Source organism: Gopherus flavomarginatus, chromosome 6 (genome assembly GCF_025201925.1).
Source record: "Gopherus flavomarginatus isolate rGopFla2 chromosome 6, rGopFla2.mat.asm, whole genome shotgun sequence".
Lineage (NCBI taxonomy): Eukaryota > Metazoa > Chordata > Testudines > Testudinidae > Gopherus > Gopherus flavomarginatus.
The window spans coordinates 107,160,916-107,180,335 of NC_066622.1; the positions used below are offsets into that span (position 1 = coordinate 107,160,916).

The following is a 19,420-nucleotide window of genomic DNA, read 5'->3' on the forward strand; positions in this document are numbered from 1 at the left end:
GTTACTGTTGTTACCCCTTTACAGGTAAAAGAACATTAACCCTTAGCTATCTGTTTATGACAAGGGGATTATTAAAGATTGTTTGGGCAAGATTTTCTTCCATCTTAACTAGCTGGTACCTCTCAGAAAAAATCTTTTGGAGTTAGAGTAAGCCCAGTGCTAATAGTAATGTGTCTGGAACTCATCTGTCATGTACATAGATGGTACACTGTCATCCTGAATTCCACATTGGGGTTTGTCACTTTAGCTCAAGCAAGCTAGAAGAAATTTAAAAGATTCAGAAAGGGACAATAAAATTCTTAGATGCTCTGCCACAAGTATTTCTATATAGAGATTTAAAAACAGTTTATGTATGGAGAGAGAAGTAAGAGATCATATTTTTAAAATTGAATAATATTAAATGCATATAAATTAATGTTTAGTAAAGTTCAGCTGTCCCATAACATAAAATGACGGCATATCTTAATTAAGAGCCTGTGTGGAAATACCAGTTAGCACACTGCATTACCTGTGGAACTCACTGTCACAGTGTATGTTGAAGCCAAGTTAGAGTCTTTTAAAAGGACTAGCCATTGTCAGGTTACCTGCTGTGATGGACCCTAGGACGATGCGGGCACAGTAGGCGAAGTAAAACTCCTATGTTCCTAGCAATTTTCACAGCATTTAGATTTGCATTTATCTTTAGGACTGCCTGTGTATAGGTTTGTGCCAGTACAGAGTTATAACCTAAAAGCATAGAGAGTTTTCATGAACTTCTGGCTGCTTGTTGTACTTCACTAGGGTTTACCAAGCACACTTTTGAAAAAAAATTATAAATTGTACCTAGAAAAATCAACAAAGAGTATGTCTGATTTAGAAACAAGGAGCACACATGTCATACCTGCATAGAACATACTGCTGGCATTTATGGATGTTATTCCATATGGTCACTAAATGTCAAACTGCCTGCAGATTTTTCATCTTTAGTCTGGGTATTGTCTGGTGAGTTCTGCAAAGGTGATGATGTGAAACCACGATACTGTTTACTTGACTTGGTTAATTTCTTAAGTTCACTAGCAAATGAAATGCCTTTTCTTTTATCATCTCGTACTGCCTGTAAAAAAAACCAAAAAAAACCCCACAGACATCAGAAACAGTTAAATTACAAGATTGTCAGCTCACTGATACTTTGAGGTTTGAAATATGGTTTGGATTTCATGTGAGAGCAAATAGCATTTTTCACATCTTCCCTGTCAGGTTCACAAAAGCAGTGTCCTGAGCGTCTCCCATCAAAAAATATTTTAAAACTGCGGAACCAGAATGCTGCTAAACATGGCCTTAAGCCTTAGCAAGTCTGCCGCCTAGATAGTCATGACTGCTACAGTATAGATAAGTAGATAAACTGTATTCACAATGTACTTCCTATAAATGCAATGCTAAAGAAGCAACATCTCTTTTTGGGAAAAGGAACCATATTCTCCCCTGCCATAGCTATAACACCAAGGGGTAGAAGTATTAAGTGGTTCAATTCTGTATTTAATATGCAGTTTCTCCCTGCTACTTCACAAGTGTCAAGAGCTCCAGCTACAGCAGCAAGCTGCTTTTCTGCTGGCTGGGAATAAAGGCAACAAAATGACAGCAGTTCACAGGGTTCTGTACACCTATTATTCGAAATTGTACTTAGCCCACGGTAATACAGCAGGGAAATGAGGATGCAGAGTTAAAGGAATTGGAATCAGAGAGCTAAGACAGATGGTCCGGAAAGTTTAAGATTTCTAGATATTGTAGCAGGAGCTGTATGGTGTGAAGTAGGGCCAAGGCTGCTGGCTGAAAGGTTTTTCTTAATGTAACTGATGAGTTTTAACAAGATGCTTTATTTTTGGTTTTAATTTTGTTTAAAATTTTCTGAGTCTTTATTACAAAAATGTAAAAATTAGTGCAAAAAATTAATTTCCAAGTTTTCTGGGTAATACAGGGGGACAGGACAGGAGGGAAAAAGGCAGTGTAGAAAGAAAAGTCAGATTACTTCTGACTCAGCTTCCCACTCTGGAAGGAGAGAAGTCAATTCAGTACCCTGACCCCCCACTCTCTAGGGGAGTGGTCAGCACTAACCTGGGTTACCAAGCCACCATTCTCCTCTGGGTCAGGGCCTGCAGAGTTCCAGTTTCAGGAGCTGAGCACCAATGTACATGTGTGCTCGTGTGTGTGTAACTTCCACTATGTTGCATTACTTAGACTAATTTATTATTAACAAACACATTTACCTGATGTAATGTAGTGGATTTTCTTCAGAAAATTAGTATTTTCATGTACTTGAACAGTCCAAACTTTGGGTGAAAATTGCTTAAAAATTGATTAACAGCTTTTGTAAAACCTGAGAATTTTTCAGTTAAAAAACCAAAAATGAAAGGTTAGGTTTTACAGTGGCAGGTGTTGAGATACTAAGCACCTCTGTATTCACAGCCTATGCACTACTGTAATAATGGTTGCACAAAATATGCCTTTGAGGTATCATTTGAAAACTAGTAACTCATCATTAATATTCTTGTGATGTATGTACATGGTGGGTATTAAGAGTTATGAATGTATTTGTATTTGAATTATGACTAAAGGGTGCTTAAACCCAGCATGTTGGGCGGAGTTGGTTCAATAGCTCTGCCTTCGGTGTGTTTCATTCTCTGTCCAGCCTAATCTTCAGATGAAGACAATGAAGGTCCATTTTTACATATTAGGTAAACAAAGCTATTAAGCTAACAAATGAGGGGAGAAACAGAATGTAGTGTCCTGCACCATCAGACTTCATGTTGCCTTCCTTACAGCTAGAATAAACTACTTTGCGGGGTAACCTTCAGAAGAATACATTGCAATGGTTTACTGGTCTATAAAGGTGGGGGGGAGGAGGAGGAAGGGCAGGGACTGAACCTGAAGTGATAAGCAAATGAATCAATTGATTTTTAGAATACAGTAATATTGTATACAGTGTGCAGAAAACTAATGTGACACAATATTATTGTGAAATGTATGTATTAACACTATCTGAGGAAATACAGATACTTACATACTATTATTACATTTTAAAGTCTGTGGCCAAACGGGGAGAAACAGATTCCCTCCCAGACAGGAGAAAAGGCAGTTACTTACCTGTCTTCTATGTGGAATCAAAAGATTGGAAGGTTCATTTACATGCAGCAGGATGGGAAGTCCATGAGAAGGGAAGACTAGCAAGAGGTCATCCTGCCTCTTGAAACTAAGTTACCGAGCTTTGGAAGATATAAGCAAAGAAAGAAGCCATTTTTGGCATCCTCGACTAGACAGACACAAGGGAACAGAGCTCTAGTAAGCTGAGAAAGATGGGTTTTTCAGCCAAACTGTGGTTGAAATCTCTGGAAACTGAATATAGGTAAGAAACCTGCTTAGGCAAAGATCTTTCCATCCAGGAGGATAAGGAAAGCCAGCCCCTTGTGCTTTTCTAGAGGGTCCCGACTGAGGAAAAATCAGCCATAGCTGAGAAGAAAGAAGATTGGTAAGAGGAACCAGCTTGAACAAAGCCTGTACCTTGCTAGATTAAGTTTTAGATGGGTGTTTTCACTTTTATTTGCTTGCAACTCTAACTTTATTCCTTTTACTTGGCATCACTTAAATTTATTAACAGAACAGAGGTTGTTTTATTTTTTACTGTAAACCAACTTAGTGCGGTGTTAAGAGGGGTGTATTTACGCAAGTTAATAATGTGGTATGCTTGTGTGTCTTGAACAAAGGAACCATAGTACTTCTCTGAACAGTCCAGGAATGGACTGGACATTGCAGAGCACATGGTTTTGGAGAAATTCAGGGGTCACCTTGCCAGTTGTAACGGAGGCAGGTGGAAACGCATGGGGCTGTAGACAGACTCGTGGGATCAGAGCTGCTGTACTAGGGCTGTCTAGCACACACAGACTTCAGGGTGTGACCTGCATGCTTGTAGGCTGGTGTCCCAGGCTGGGAGCTACAGCAGCGAAGTATTGTAAGGCACCCAGAGTTGCAGGACAAATAGTGGCAACCCTCACTGGTGTGGATTGCACCTGGAATCCACAACAGGTGTCCATTAGATGAAGTAAATTAGTAGGAAAATAGCATTTTGCTCTCTGCTGCTGTCTTTTAGTGACTGACCTTGTGTCAACTCCTGTAAGTTTTGTGCATTTCACTTCCCAGCATGGTCAATAAAACAATGACATGAATGGTGGGAGCACTCGGGTATCTCAACAATTTAGATCCTCAAAACCCCAGTTCAGCTGCCACCTCATCCATGGACATGTGCATAGCCACCAAAGCCTGGCAGGATTCTAACGGTAAGCATCCTTCTCCCTCAATCAATCTCACTCATTACAGCAGGTGTGCTCCAAGGCCACCAGAGAGCATGCCTACCAGATCAGGGCACTTCCTTCTCCCTTAGTAGCCAATAGTCCAGTGGTTAGAGCACTCACCAGGATGTGGAATAGGCAGTTGAACCAAGGTCTACCTCCAAGATGAGTGCCCTAACCCCTAGGGTATTCTGGGGTTAGTCTCTTGACGAAACTGTTCCACTTTGTATAAAATATTCATTGGGCCTGAGAGAGTGAAATTTGACTCACTAGCCCAGTGATTTGGGCTGTCTCCTAGGAGACCCAGGTTCCAGTCCATATATAAAATATTCATTGGAGCAAAGTGGAACAGCTTAAACTCTCATCCAAAATACCCTATAGCCCAGTAGTTGGGGCACTCACCTCAGAGGGGCAAACCTGGCAGAGCGGGGATTTGAACTGGCTCTAACTGCTGGGCTGTAGGCTATAAGGGTGTGGTCTCCAACTTGTGAGAGAAAGGGTTGACCTGGTTTAGGTATTTCACTCCAGGACAAGGTTCATGGCCTGTGCACTAAGAATTTGGGGCCCCCTCCAGCCCAGAGTTAGGTACCTAAGTCCCTTTGAGGGGCAGGGATTAGGCCATGTCCCTCTTGTCATTTCCTACTGACTAGTTTGTCGGCTTCCTGCTTTGTTTTCTGGCTTTATGAATTCCATCCTTTTGGTGCATATCTCTCTCCCTGTGCATTGTATAGAGAGTCAGGACATCATAACTCTGGGCTGAGGATTCCACTGGACAGCAGGGCACCTAAAGACAAGACACTTCATCGCTGAGCCTAAACCTTTGTGGCTATAGCCCTGAGCCTTTAGCGGGATCAGACCTGAAGTTAGCTCACCAGTAGTATATGCACAAAAGAGTGTAGTTCCACTTGGCTATGAAAGCATGGCACAGAAGGAATTTAATGTTGTGTTGCAAGAAAGCTTTATGCTACATCCAGCCTAAAAAGTTCCTCTGACTCTTCCAGTGCATCCATTCTCACCCACCTTGTCTCTAGTTGAGAATTGTCAGAGATCTGGCATTTTTGTGAGTTTTTTTCCCTTCTTTGACCATATTTGGTACAAAAATGAAGTGGAATCAACTTAGCACTTTCATTTTAAAATTAAAAATGTCTCTCTGACAGGGGGCCAGAGTGTTATTCTTGATTTAGTCCTAAGTGGAGCACAGGATCAGGGCCAAGAGGTGAATATAGCTGGACCGCTTGATAATAGTGACCATAATATAATTAAATTTAACATCCCTGTGGTGGGGAAAACACCACAGGAGCCCAACACTGTAGCATTTAATTTCAGAAAGGGGAACTACACAAAAAGGAGGTTAGTTAAATTAAAAGATACAGCACCAAAAGTAAAATCCTTACAAGCTGCATGGAAAGGTTAAAGATGCCATAATAGAGGCTCAATTTAAATGTATACCCCAAATTAAAAAACATAGAGCCACCATGGCTAAAAAACAAAGTAAAAGAAGCAGTGAGAGGCAAAAAGGCATCCTTTAAAAAGTAGAAGATAAATCCTAATGAAGAAAATAGAAAGGAGCATAAACTCTTGCAAATGAAGTGTAAAAATACAATTAGGAAGGCCAAAAAGGAATTTGAAGAACAGCTAGCTAAAGACTCAAAAAGTAATAATTTTTTTTTTTAAGTACATCAGAAGCCAGAAGCCTGCTAAACAACCACTGGGGCCAGTGGATGATCTAGATGCTAAAAGAGCAATCAAGAAGGATAAGGGCATTGCGGACAATTGAAACGAATAGCTGGACCGCTTGATAATAGTGACCATAATATAATTAAATTTAACATCCCTGTGGTGGGGAAAACACCACAGCAGCCCAACACTGTAGCATTTAATTTCAGAAAGGGGAACTACACAAAAAGGAGGTTAGTTAAATTAAAAGATACAGCACCAAAAGTATTCTTTGTGTTGGTCTTCATGGTTGAGGATGTGAGGGAGATTCCCAAAACTGAGCCATTCTTTTCAGGTGACAAATCTGACGAATTGTCCCACATTGAGGTGTCATTAGAGAAGGTTGATAAACTAACTAGTAATAAGTCACTAGTAATTGATAAACTAACTAGTAATAAGTCACTGGGACCAGATGGCATTCTGAACAAATTCAAATGTGAAATTGCAGGACTCCTAACTGTCATCTGTAACCTATTGTTTAAATCAGCTTCTGTACCAAATGACTGGAAGATAGCCAATGTGATGCCAATTTTTAAAAGGAGCTCCAGAGGTGACCCAGCAATTACAGGCCGGTAAGCCTGACCAGTACCAGGCAAACTGATTGAAACTATAGTAAAGAACAAAATTCTCAGACACATAGATGAACATAATTTGTTGGGGGAATAGTCAACATGATTTTTGTAAAGGGAAATCATGCCTCACCAATCTACTAGAATTCTTTGAGGGGGTCAACAAGTATGTGAACAAGGGATCCAGTGAATATAGTATATTTAGATTTTCAGAAAGCCTTTGACAAGGTCTTTCACCAAAGGTTCTTAAGCAAAATAAGCAGTCATGGGATAAGAGGGAAGGTGCTCTCATGGATTGGTACCTGATTAAAAGATAGGAAACAAAGGATAGGAATAAATGGTCAGTTTTCAGAATGGAGAGAGATAAATAGTGGTGCCCCCCAGGGGTCTGTACTGGGACCAGTCCTATTCAACATATTCATAAATAATCTGGAAAAGGGGGTAAAATTTGCAGATGATATAAAACTAAAGTCCCAGGCAGACTGCAAAGAGCTACAAAAAGATCTCACAAAACTGGGTGACTTGGCAACAACTGGCAGATTAAATTCAAGGTTGATAAATGCAAAGAAATGCACATTGGAAAACATAATCCCAAGTATATATATAAAATGATGGGGTCTAAATTAGCTGTTACCACTCAAGAAAGAGCTTGGAGTCATTGTGGACAGTTCTCTGTAAAGATCCACTCAATGTGCAGCGGCAGTCAAGCGAACAGAATGTGGGGAATCATTAAGAAAGGGATTGATAAGACAAAATATCATATTGCCTCTGTACAAATCCATAGTACGCCCACATCTTGAATATTGTGTGCAAATGTAGTCACCCCATATCAAAAAGAGATACTGGACTTGGAAAAGGTTCAGAAAAGGGCAATAAAATGATTAGGGGTATGGAACAGCTGCCATATGTGGAGACATAATAAGACCTGGACTTTTCATTTTGGAAAAGAGATGACTAAGGAGGGGTATGATTGATGTCTATAAAATCATGACTCGTGTGGAGAAAGTAAATGAGGAAGTGTTATTTACTCCTCATAACAGAAGATCTAGAGGCCACCAAATGAAATTAATAGGCAGCAGGTTAAAACAAACAAAAGGAAGTATTTTTTAACACAACACACAGTCAACCTGTGGAACTCCTTGCCAGAGGATGTTGTGAAGGCCAAGACTATAACAGGGTTCAAAAAAGAACTAGATAAGTTCATGAAGGATAGGTCCATCAATGGCTATTAGCCAGGATGGGCAGGGATGGAGTCCCTAGCCTCTGTTTTCCAGAAGCTGGGAATGAGCGACAGATCACTTGATTACCTGTTTTGTTCATTCTCTCGGGGGCACCTGGCACTGGCCACTGTCAGAAGACAGGATACTGGGCTAGATGGACCTTTGGTCTGACCCAGTATGGCCAGTCTTATGTATGTTCTTGTCAAGGAATATGTTTTAATTTGCCATTCCAAATATTTGATCAAACCCCATTTTTAAAAACAACAGAAGGGTTTTCAATCACTTACGTGAACTTGTTCTTTAAGTTTAAGGATAAACTTCCCTGCTCCCTTCCACTTGCTCTGAGCCTGAAATACACACTCTTGATCAGAGAGAATTCTCTGTGATGGCTTAGATGTTGACTTTTTGTTCGCTAGCTCTTTTGTCACCTCCTCCAAGAGGACATAGTCATTTGGGTTGGGATTACTCAGAATGCTGTAGGAATACTTGGCTTTGCAAAGAGTCTGTTTAAAAAAAAAAAAAAGGCAAATTAAAGACATAATACCCCACTGTGTTTACTGAGTAGATGCTTAGTCCAAATTGGCAGAAGCGAAGAGCTTTTTTGCTCAGGATCTGTTCCATTAACTGAGAACAAAACTCAGTTAACATTTCTTGTATGAACCCACCTCTAGCAAATGAATAGGGAACTTACTGAGTGGAAACAGGAAAAAACTGAAAGAAAGGCTTTCTACCTGTTGTATGACATCCTGTGCTGTACTAAAGCGGGGAGCTTTGATGACAGTGCGAGGCTGCTCTGGGGAAACATCATGCACTTGAACAAAGAAACTATCGTCTTCAGAACTAATGTTTGCATCTTCTTTCTCTTCTTGAAAAATGTTTTTCCCATTCAAATTCTGTAGAAAAATGTAAAGAGAAAGCAAAAAATGTATTTAGTTGAGAAAAGTGACCTAAAGGTTGGATTTTTAAAAGGGTCTTATGTCACCTAATGGGAATGTTAATGTACTTCCACTGTCTAGAACAGACTGCTACCTCTGGATTAGTGCCAAATTGTAAAGGTGTTTGGTGGTGACTAGTGTCTCACGAAGACTAAAACTAAACCTTCACACTAGTTTTCAGTTATAATTTAAGATGGATTTTGACCTATGTTTTCCAAAGTGAAGGGTTCATGTATTAATTCAGTGTACCTAGCTCCTCCCACAAAACTCAAAATAATACTTTCAACTGAATAAGCATACACTTGTTTCCCCCAAGCAAATGCACATCTGATAACCTTTCGCTTTGTGGAGGATGAAGTAAATGTACCAAAATAAGACTGGATTGGAGGCTAGGAAAAAAGACCTGCACTAAAGATTTTATGAAAACAAGCTGCAATAGAAGAACTGTAGAAATAGTAAAAGGATAAAAAAAATTTCTCTGCAAATTTATCAAATAAAATTTGCACTGACAGAACTTTTCATTCTCAAACATCCCAAGAGTTAAATAAACTCTCATAAATTTTGTGTATATGTGTTTATCTAAATATACAAATGGATATGTACACACACACATACACTCACTCTCTCACTCAAACTAAATAATTGCCACTTAGTGCTGAACAGAGTTTCAGGTCTCAGCACTCCTGAAAACCAGGTCATTTCATTAGGTGCCTTTCTACTTCTGACTCTTCTCCCTGCACCCGAATCCCTGTATTTGAGGACATCTCATGGATGTCCTGACTGACAGCAGCTAAAACTGACTTCTCTTCCTTCTAGAACCCTGCCTCTTCCCCCATTTTGTTACTGACAACACCTTCCCCATCTTCTCAGTTGCTGAGGTTCTTTATCTAAAGGTAATTAAATAAGAAAAAGCCTTGCTGTCTCCATAATATACTCTTGCTAATAATTACAATCTAGTGTTCCAACAGCTATGACCCTCATCTACCTTACTCCTTTAGTTTCTTATATTTGACATCCTTTCATATCTAATCACTATTAAAAATCTAAACTCCTTGGGAGCAGGGACTGTATCTTTTTGTACAGTGCCCAGTACAATAATGGCCTGATTCTGATTTATACAAATACTAAACAACAATCATGATGCATTTCAGAGATCAACAGGGCTGTGTGAAAGTGTGTCTGTCTTTGCACAGGTATACTAAATGATAGGTGCATAAAACTTGACAGTGCTTAGCGGTCCTCTGTGTGTCAATAAGATTAATTTCCAGTTAGCAAACCAAATGTGATGCTCTTATTGTCCCGCTTGTGGTCATTATTTTTAGCTATGTATGTAAATGACAGTTTTTCTAGAACAGACTTACTTCCTTTTGGGTTTTAAAGATAATCCTTCCAACATATCCTTCTTCTGGGAACCAGCTATTCAAAAGCTGTACTAGCCCTTCCTCAGGGCCAATCACCCTCTGGAATGGTGGTTTCCTGCACTCAGTCTTTTCTTTAGATATAAAACATTTTTCCTCCATCAGAAAATAATCTGGAGCATGTGATTCAGTGCTTTTTGTGGTAGCCAAAATCTGAGACAGAACCACAACACATAAACAACTATTAGAATGCTAGACAGAAACGGTGTGCGTTTAGTAGCTATGAATGAATGTGTTTACAAAAAGCTATGATCAATTATTTTATTCTGGTGGTGTAGACAAGTATTTCTGATCTGCTACTCCTAACTAATATACTGTTCTCTTTAGATTGCCCAAACAGTTCAACAGTTCCAGACAAGGCAATACTATTTGAATTTATGTCTGTCCAGTTTGGCTGATCAATTTATTCATAAACCCAGGACAGTACAGTATTTTCCCACTGCTGAAATAACAACCCCTGTTGAAAGAAGAAGGGGAGTACTTGTGGCACCTTAGAGACTAACAAATTTATTTCAGCATAAGCTTTCTTCGGATGCAACCTCTGTTGAGTTAATCAGTTTTAGGTTTTTCTACTCATGAACTAAGCCCTTTAACATTTACTCTGTATTTCTAGAATATTCAAAGAATTAAACAGAAAAGTGTACATGCAAGGGCAACCAGCCTAACCCACTGTTCAAAAGCTCTCTCATCTTTGTTTGCACTGACATTAAAATAGTGATAGGTAATATGGTGTTCAAACAGATCTTCAGCACCAGAGAAAACTTTGGTCATTATCCAGCTTTAACTTCATGTTCAGCTGTTGCTCAGAAGTGATCCACAGTATACTGTATTATTTCAAACTGGCCCAATCACAGTTGTTAGCCTACAGTACCCCCTGACAGAAAATGCTGTGAGGAAGGGATGTGAAGGATAGATTGGACATTCTCATTAAATTGTTTCTGGCTAGATCAGAAATACCTCAAGAACCACCTGTCTTGTGGTATTTGGCCTTTCTGCTCCTATCTGGATCCTGGAAGTATGGTGGAAAAGTGTTACGTGTAACCAAAACTTTTCAAACCAAGACCATGGCTCAGTCTGAATTTTGCACAAAGCTTCGTATTCCTCGTTTTAGCTGATTCCTAATTATCATCAAAGAGTTGCAGAAAAATTGGTCTTACGTTGATGACAGCATTCAGTTGGTACATAATTGCACAGGTATTGTGGCAGTTTCAGGACATTGCACTTTCTTCCCTTAGACTGGGATTTGAGTCATTCTGCCACGTCCTAACACTGGAATTTCATCACCCTTGATGTGGGCTTCATTTTCATATTGTGAAATAAGATTCCGCTACAGTGACCAGCTTTAGGCAACTTTGTGCAACAACAACCCAGAGTAACAAGGGCATTGGTCTTTTAAATAGTTCACAAACTGTATACTAAGATCAGGTCAAGGTGATTTGAAAAAGCTTATATTAAACTCCTAAAATTCTGGTTATTTTAAATGTTTTTATTAATAAAATATTAATTTTCAAATACCCCAAATTACATATGTCTTCTATAAAGCCAAATTAAACTATAAATTTAAGTAGGTACCAAATAGTAAACTAGCAGGAACACCTCTAATAGTAGGTAAAGCATCATGTTATTTAATAACTACAGGTGATCCTGACCTCAGTGTTGCGTTTCATCTGAAAGACAGCATCTCCAACAGCAAACTACCCCCTACACCAGGCTGCAGGTTTGGTTCAGCACTGATTCAAGAAGAGCACCAACTACAGAATCACCAGTCACCAAAGAACCCTGTTTTCCTTCTAAGTACTGACCAAGTCCAGCTCTCCCTTTGTTTAACTCACAGCCCAAGGTAGTATAGCAATGAGGAATTCTTATAATGAACTTCGCAATGGTCGTTAAAACCACTAGAGGAGCTGTGACACTGAATATACACAAAACCAAAAAGAAACGTAGGACATGATAAAATACTGAAGTAATGATTTGTTATGAGAACTTATATCACGTGGACTTTGACTTATCATTAAATAATTAACCATATACAGCTCCTTCTTGTAATAAAATGTAGACTCCTGTAATTTTAGCTAATTATTTTCTGTCATATTGATTAATTCAAACTGCAGGACTGCAAAAAGAAAACTAAATTTTATATATATTTTTGTTACTGAATTGCATTTCATATATTAAAAATAATTACCTAAAGATCAAGATTTGGAAAGCTAATATCTTAGCTGTTCAATTAATTCCTTAGCAAAAAGATTTACAAAATAATCTCTTACCCTTTAAAGTGGTAAAAAATATATTTGTTAATGCATCCATTTTATTAAATGTAATAATTCCAAATAAAAGTAGGAAGGTCAGATACTACCCAGCACATAGCTGATTACTATGGATTCTTGTGACCTTCTATATAGGGCAAGTGGACATACTTACTTGATGAAGAAGCTGTGCTGCTGTAGTCCCTTCACTTATAGTAAAAACAGTAAAGGGTTCAGGGCCTGGAATTCCATGTATTGTGACCTTGTACAACGTTGAAGTCCTCTTCTCTTCTGTGCTAAACAACTGTTCAAACGACAGTTAATATTTTTTCAGATATATAGGCATATTATTTATAGGTCTCACAGAAAATGCATAGACAATCTATAAATACCTACACACTCTTCAATCTAGCAGACAGAGGCATAACAAGATCTGATGGCTGGAAGTTAGAAAAAGTCAAACTGGAAATCAGGCACAAATGTTTAACAGTCAGAGTAATTAACTATTGGAGCACCTTACCCAAGGATCTGCTAGATTCTCCATTACTGGATGTCTGTTAACCACAAGTTATTAGGCTCAATGCAGTAATTACTGGGAGAAGTTTTGTGGTTTATGAATAAGGTCAGACAAGTTGATTATAATGGCCCCTTCTAGCCCTAAAATCCATGATTATGTATATATAACATACTTCCTCTTGGGGGGTTATTAATTAGCCTTTATTCTGCCGAGGCCTGTGCACATGAGATAGCCAGAAGATATGTTTTGGTTGACATATTGTATACATTAGGCATCAGCAATGGGATTAATAATTAATGCATTTTCAAATAAATAAAAAAATAAAAAGTCCAGCACACTGAGCTGCTTTATACAGATTATACCCCTGGTGAAGCCCCTTTTCCTTTTAGAGTTCTATCACCTTCCCATTTTTTCATGCACCTTGTCTCTCTAATATTCCGAGACTAACACTGCTGAGAGCCATCTCACTGTGTCAAAGACAGACGCAATTGTCTCTGACTTGCATCACTTTTGGTCTCAACTGAACTGCTAATGACACATATATAAGGAAACAGACACTGGACAGACAACTTTGCTCCCACCCCTATGCCCAACACTGAGTATGACTCAACTGGACCCAGGGCTCTAGCTCAGTGATACTCAGACTGAGGCCCCTGAGCCACAAGTGGCTCTTTAATGTGTCTCCTGCAGCTCTTTTCAGCACATAATATTAAAACACCGTGTGATTTAATTATTAACCAATCTAAGTTAGTAACCAAGCAGGATGCTTTTACTATGTTATTAACCAATTAAATAAAGTTATTAACTTATTTGCTCTGAGCATTATATATAACTAAATATTTCCCCTGTTTAACTATGAATAATACTACAGTAAATGAAACCATGAATTCACACTACTGTGGCTCTTTTGGGTACTGTTGCTCGCTAATTGGGCTCCTGAACCACTGAAGTCTGAGTATCACTGATATAGCTGATAAACTTTTTGGCATTTAACGGTATATAGCCTTAAAATTATTGATACTTAAAGATATAACATAAGGAGAAATCTATAGCTCTGCCCTGAAGGCCAGATTTTCAAAGGTATTTAGGCACCTAAAGATGCAGGTAGACACCTACTGTGTTTTTCAGGATCACTTTGGCACAGCTAACTGCCACTTTAGGTGGCAAAGTCCAACATTTGGGTGCCAGGAGATCTCCAAACACCCTGTTTAGCTGCCACTTAACCCTGTAGGTGCCCGAGTTTCTGCTGGTGAAGTTTCCTAGAACAGGCACAAAACTGTCTAAATCCTGACTAGAGCTCAATGAGTAATTGATATCTAATTGTTTTGATAACTATAGCTAAATTTCTATATAAAACTGTGTTTCAAAAGGATAAAACCAAATCATTTTGATTGGTTCAAAGACAACCAATTTTTGGACCGAAATTATTTGCTGAATTCTACCTGAATTTGTGAATAGTTTCAGTAGCCCAAAAATGCTTTTTTGCAAATTTACTATTTACTGTCTCCCCAGTGGGCTCTGATCCAGCAGGTTGTCTTGGAGTATGCCTACCAGATTGGGCCGCACACAAAGACAGTTGGGGATAACCAGTTCAGGAGTTTTTGGGGCTGGCTGGCATGTGTGTCTCCTCCAGAATACCCAATAGCTAGGGCACTGACCATGGCTGTGGAAGATGTGTTTTCAAATCCCCACTCTGATTTAGAGCAGGGACATGAGCCCAGGTCTCTGACATCCCATCCAAACCACCGGGGAGAGGGGTGTCACTCTCCATCTCTCCTGTTGAAGCTACTCTATTTTGTATAAACAATTAGATATTCACTGGGATAGAGAGTTAGAAATTGACTCTATAGCCTAGTGGTTACCTGGGATATGGGAGACAAGTTCAAGTCCCTGCTCCAAGTCAGACAGAGCAAAGTTTTGAAAAGAGGCCCCTCACGTCACAGGTGAGTGGCCTGACCACTCACCTATTGCCTATCATGGGCTGGAAAGTCTCCCCCCTTTTGTTTTTTGTGAGAAAGGTGCTTCAGCCAGGTCAGCCCTAAGTCCAGGAGAGGGTTTGTGGCTGTGAATCCTGAGAGCAGAAAGGCACCTCCCGCCAGCCTGGAGTTCAGCATCTAACTACCTATGAGGGGTCGGGCTCAGGCAACACCCTCTCCTCAGCATTTCCTAATGACAGGCTTAGGTGGCTCTCCGCTCAGCTTGCCAGCTTCTGTGAATCCCATTGTAGGCACCTAACTCTCCTGATGGATTATATATAGCACTTAACTTGGTTCTGAGGATTTCACTCGGTGGTGGGGTGACTAGAAGTTAAACATTGCAACACTCAAGGCTTGTCTACATGAATATTTAGTTCATGGCAGTCTGGAGTGTGAATCTACCCTGCTGGCACGCATGACCAGTTTATTAATATGATCTGGATCAAAGCTCATTAACTAACCATTAAAGCACGTCCACAGGACCCACAGGGACAGTTAGTCCATGGCAGGCTAGTGCGCGGTAGATTCACACTCCAGCTTGCCGAGAACTAAATATCTGTGTAGACAAGCTCCAAGTGTTTTAAAAAAGTGGTCCTAAGTGCCTATTTATTGTAATATGCAGTGTTGTAGCCAGCTCATCCCAGGATCTGAGAAAAATAAGGTGGGTGAGATAATATCTTTTATTGGACCACCTTCTGTTGATGGAGACAAGCTTTCGAGCTACACAACTTGTCTCTGTCTCTTCCACCAACGGAAGGTGGTCCAATAAAAGATATTATCTCACCCAGCTTGTCTCACCGAAGTACTGTAACAGTTTATTAGTCATTTGGAACACATGGACAAATATATTTGATATTCACATAAAGCAAATTACCAAAGAAGTAGGCACAACATTCCCAGAGGGATTTTCTTCCATCCTCCGACTGTTTATGAATAAGCTTGAGATTTCTAAGGCTTCATTGTGTTGGTTTCGTAGCTGGAGATGTCTATACCCTAAAACAATATGTCATTGGGGCAGAGAAAAATTGTCAAGCATATTATGTTGAAGTGGAATACATGATTTATAAAGTTGAAAACTTGAGCATTTAAGATTTTGCTATGCCTGAACTATCAAAGCACTGTAATGATTTGAATTTAAATTCCTGTTTGCACAACAGGAAGGGCATGATCCCATGAAGTGTTGAGTACCTCAGGAGACTGAATACCCTTAACTCCCACTGAAGTAATTCCGTCTTTTGCGTACAAAATACATTCATTCATGAAAGCAAAAACATAAATTAGAAGTATTAAACAGCATAAAAATATTTATTTTTATCCTGGACAATGAACGTAATTCAGTATGTTAAGACTACTCTGTTTTACCACAATGGCATGAGATAGCCCTGAGACCAACTTGACGACCCATCTTGAGGATTTCCTGGTGTAGAGGAAATCCTAGGTGACAGTTACTGTAGCACCCCTACGCTTGGTCCCCCACCTTTTCCAGCCATTGGTGCAGCGAGCATAGCCATGGAAAAGGGGGTAGGGGTGGTACATCTTTCTGCCCTAGTAATCACAAGTTCTTGGAATGGTCTCTAGGGGCAAAGGGTAGCCAGCACAGTATAACCTAGGCACTGAAAATGCTCTAATTGACATCTGAGACAGATGGCCCCAGAACTAAATACATCCCACGAAGTGATGCTGAGCACTCTCAGTCGTAATTCAGGATCTAGGCACTATGTACAAAGTTAGTGCAAATTGTATTTTACCTCTTTTTAGAGCCTTTAGTGGAATGATTCTTTGAGCAGTTATAGCTGAGCTGTTGTTTTCAACAACCGCAAATCTAAGAAAGACCAGATCCTCAAAGTGAACCCGGTACAGAAACTGTTCATTCCACATGGGGTTGAGAGTATTGCGATGAATGGGTTTTGTGCGGAAATGGCAGCTATCCAAAGACATCCCAAGTACATCAACTTCAATGCATGGACTTCCTGTGCTGTTGCTAAGACAAACATTTTGTCCAGACACAATCTGAAGCAGAGGAGAACACAAAGTAACCAATTAGTGGGCTGGGTTTTTTTTTAATGTTGCATTTTCAAGTTAAATAAAATTTATCATACTCCAAAGAACAATTTGTTAACATGCTGATCTAATTACAACCCTGATTCAGTATTCTAAATTGCCAAGATAGTGATTTCAGAAACAGAGCAGCTTAAAACAAGTACAATTGCTAGTGTATCTTTCATTTGAAAAATAGAACATATCTCATGAATGTAACAATTCAAAGTATTTGAAGGTTAATCAAAAAAATGTACTTGTACTTGGAATCAAGATAATAAGGGTCAATTTTTCCTCTCAGTTATCAGAGTAACTCCACTGCCTTCAATGGAGCTACTCTGATAAATGAGAGAATTTGACCCTAAATGCTCAGAATTAGGATACATTTGATTCCTGTTAATCTCATATAAATTTTCTCAAATATCTCCACAAAGGGACTAATTTAAAAACATTCAAATTTCTGACAGAACATCCTTTAAATAATATGTCCTCATTATATTATATTACTTAAAAAAAGATTTAAAGGTTTTTCACTGCACCCCTACTGATGTTTATAAACGTCTTTTCAGTAAGGGAGAAATGAAGCCCTGAAAATACTTCAGCATACGTGTAACATTATTCAAGTGAGTGCCCCCAGTGGAATGTTTTCAGTATCAGGGCCTCCTAACTGACACTACGGTGGTGTCACAGAGTAGCTGGGCCCTGTGAGTAAACCAGGCACAGCTCCCCAGTGTCAGAGCAGGTAGGCTGAACTGAACCAATTAAAAGGAGGTAGGCTACACATGGGGCTATAAAGGCCTGTGACAGAACAGCAAAATGGGGGAGTTATTGGAACATAAGAACATATGAACGGCAATAGTGGGTCAGACCAACAGTCCATCTTACCCAGTATCCTATCTTCTGACTGTGGCTGGTACCAGATATTTCAGAGGGAATGAACAGATCCAGCTTATGGCAGTCAGGTGTTTAGGGACAGAGCATGGGGTTGCATCCCTGACTATTCTGGCTAACAGCCATTGATGGACTTGTCCACCATGAACTTATCTAACTCTTTTTTTGAGTCCAGTTATACTTTTGGCCTTCTCAACATCTCCTGGCAATGAGTTCCACAGGTTGACTGTGTGTACTGTGAAGAAGTACTTCCCTTAGTTTGTTCTCAATGTGCTGCCTATTAATTTCATTGGATGATCCCTGGTTCTTGTGCTATGTAAAGGGGTAAAGTACTTCCATTATTCACCTTCTCCACACCATTCATGATTTTATAAGCCTCTATCATATCCTCCCTTAGTCATTTCTTTTCTCAACTAAACTGTCTCACTCTTTTTAATCTCTCCTCATATGGAATCTGTTCCATATCCCTAATAATTTTTGTTGCCTTTCTCTACTTTTTCTAATTTTAATTAGGCCGGTCTATTAATCACAGTTACTTATGTGATTAACTCAAAAAATTAATCATGGTTAATCGCAGTTTTAATCGCACTGTTAATTAATAGAATTACAATTGAAATTTATTAAATATTTTGAATGTTGTTCTACATTTTCATATATATTGTATTCTGTGTTGTAATTGAAATCGGTGTATATTTTTATTCTTCTTCGAGTGATTGCTCATATCCATTCCAGTTAGGTGTGTGCGCCGCGCGTGCACATTCGTCGGAAAACTTTTACCCTAGCAACTCAGTGGGCCGGCAGGTCGCCCCCTAGAGTGGCGCCGTCATGGTGCTCGATATATACTCCTGCCGGCCCACCCGCTCCTCAGTTCCTTCTTACCGCCCGTGTCGGTCGTTGGAACAGTGGAGCACGGCTTAGCTGACCTCCACTTCCCTAGCTACTCGTAGTTCTCGTATATAGTTATGCAGTTGTAATCCTTTTATATATATATTTGTATAGTTATACGTTTTTTCTCTGCTAACATAGTTAGTTTAGTAATAGTTAGCAGGGTTCAGGAAGTAGCCCCTTCCCTGCACCCGGTGCCGGAGCCCATGCACGGCTCACCGGGTTTTAAAATGGGCTCGGCCTGCCAGAAGCCGATGCCGAAGGGAGATCCACATGACTCCTGTTTGAAGTGCCTCAGGGAATCACACTTGACAGCTAAGTGCCCCATTTGCAAGGCTTTTAAGCCGAGAACAAAAAGGAGCGGGACTTTCACTTACCCCTCCACCTTTGGCACCAAGCGATGATCAAGCGGCTGGCAGAAGCGCCTCCTCGGCACCGGACCCCGCCGGTACCGCCAAGGCCTTTCGGCACCGGACGTCGCCGGCACCGAAGTCAACTCGGCACCGCTCCCTTCCTCCGAGGTCGAGAAAGCCTACAATTCCTGCTGGTGCCTGACGGCTCCCCGGCACGCGCCGTGGTTGAGCCCCCTGCTCCTGCTGCTTCCGTGCCACCTGCATCGCAGCCAGAGAGCTCGTCTAAGTCGGATTGCCCGGCACCGACACCTGAAGAGGCACCGATGACATCGGCACCG

General features: G+C 40.1%; 1 protein-coding gene across 4 annotated transcripts in view; it reads right to left on the reverse strand.

Annotated features, from left to right (window-relative positions):
• The window catches only part of PLCE1 (phospholipase C epsilon 1), a 346,810-nt gene that overhangs the window by 1,188 nt on the left and 326,202 nt on the right, over positions 1-19,420 (reverse strand). For all 4 annotated transcript variants that reach the window (XM_050959261.1, XM_050959258.1, XM_050959260.1 and 1 more), the window contains 7 exons: positions 16,665-16,926; positions 15,791-15,909; positions 12,599-12,727; positions 10,121-10,330; positions 8,556-8,717; positions 8,112-8,327; positions 881-1,093 (listed from right to left, as the gene is read on the reverse strand). In XM_050959261.1, coding sequence (XP_050815218.1) covers positions 914-1,093; positions 8,112-8,327; positions 8,556-8,717; positions 10,121-10,330; positions 12,599-12,727; positions 15,791-15,909; positions 16,665-16,926 — 1,278 coding nt within the window. In that variant the 3' untranslated portion in view covers positions 881-913. The remainder of the gene's footprint in view (positions 1-880; positions 1,094-8,111; positions 8,328-8,555; positions 8,718-10,120; positions 10,331-12,598; positions 12,728-15,790; positions 15,910-16,664; positions 16,927-19,420) is intronic.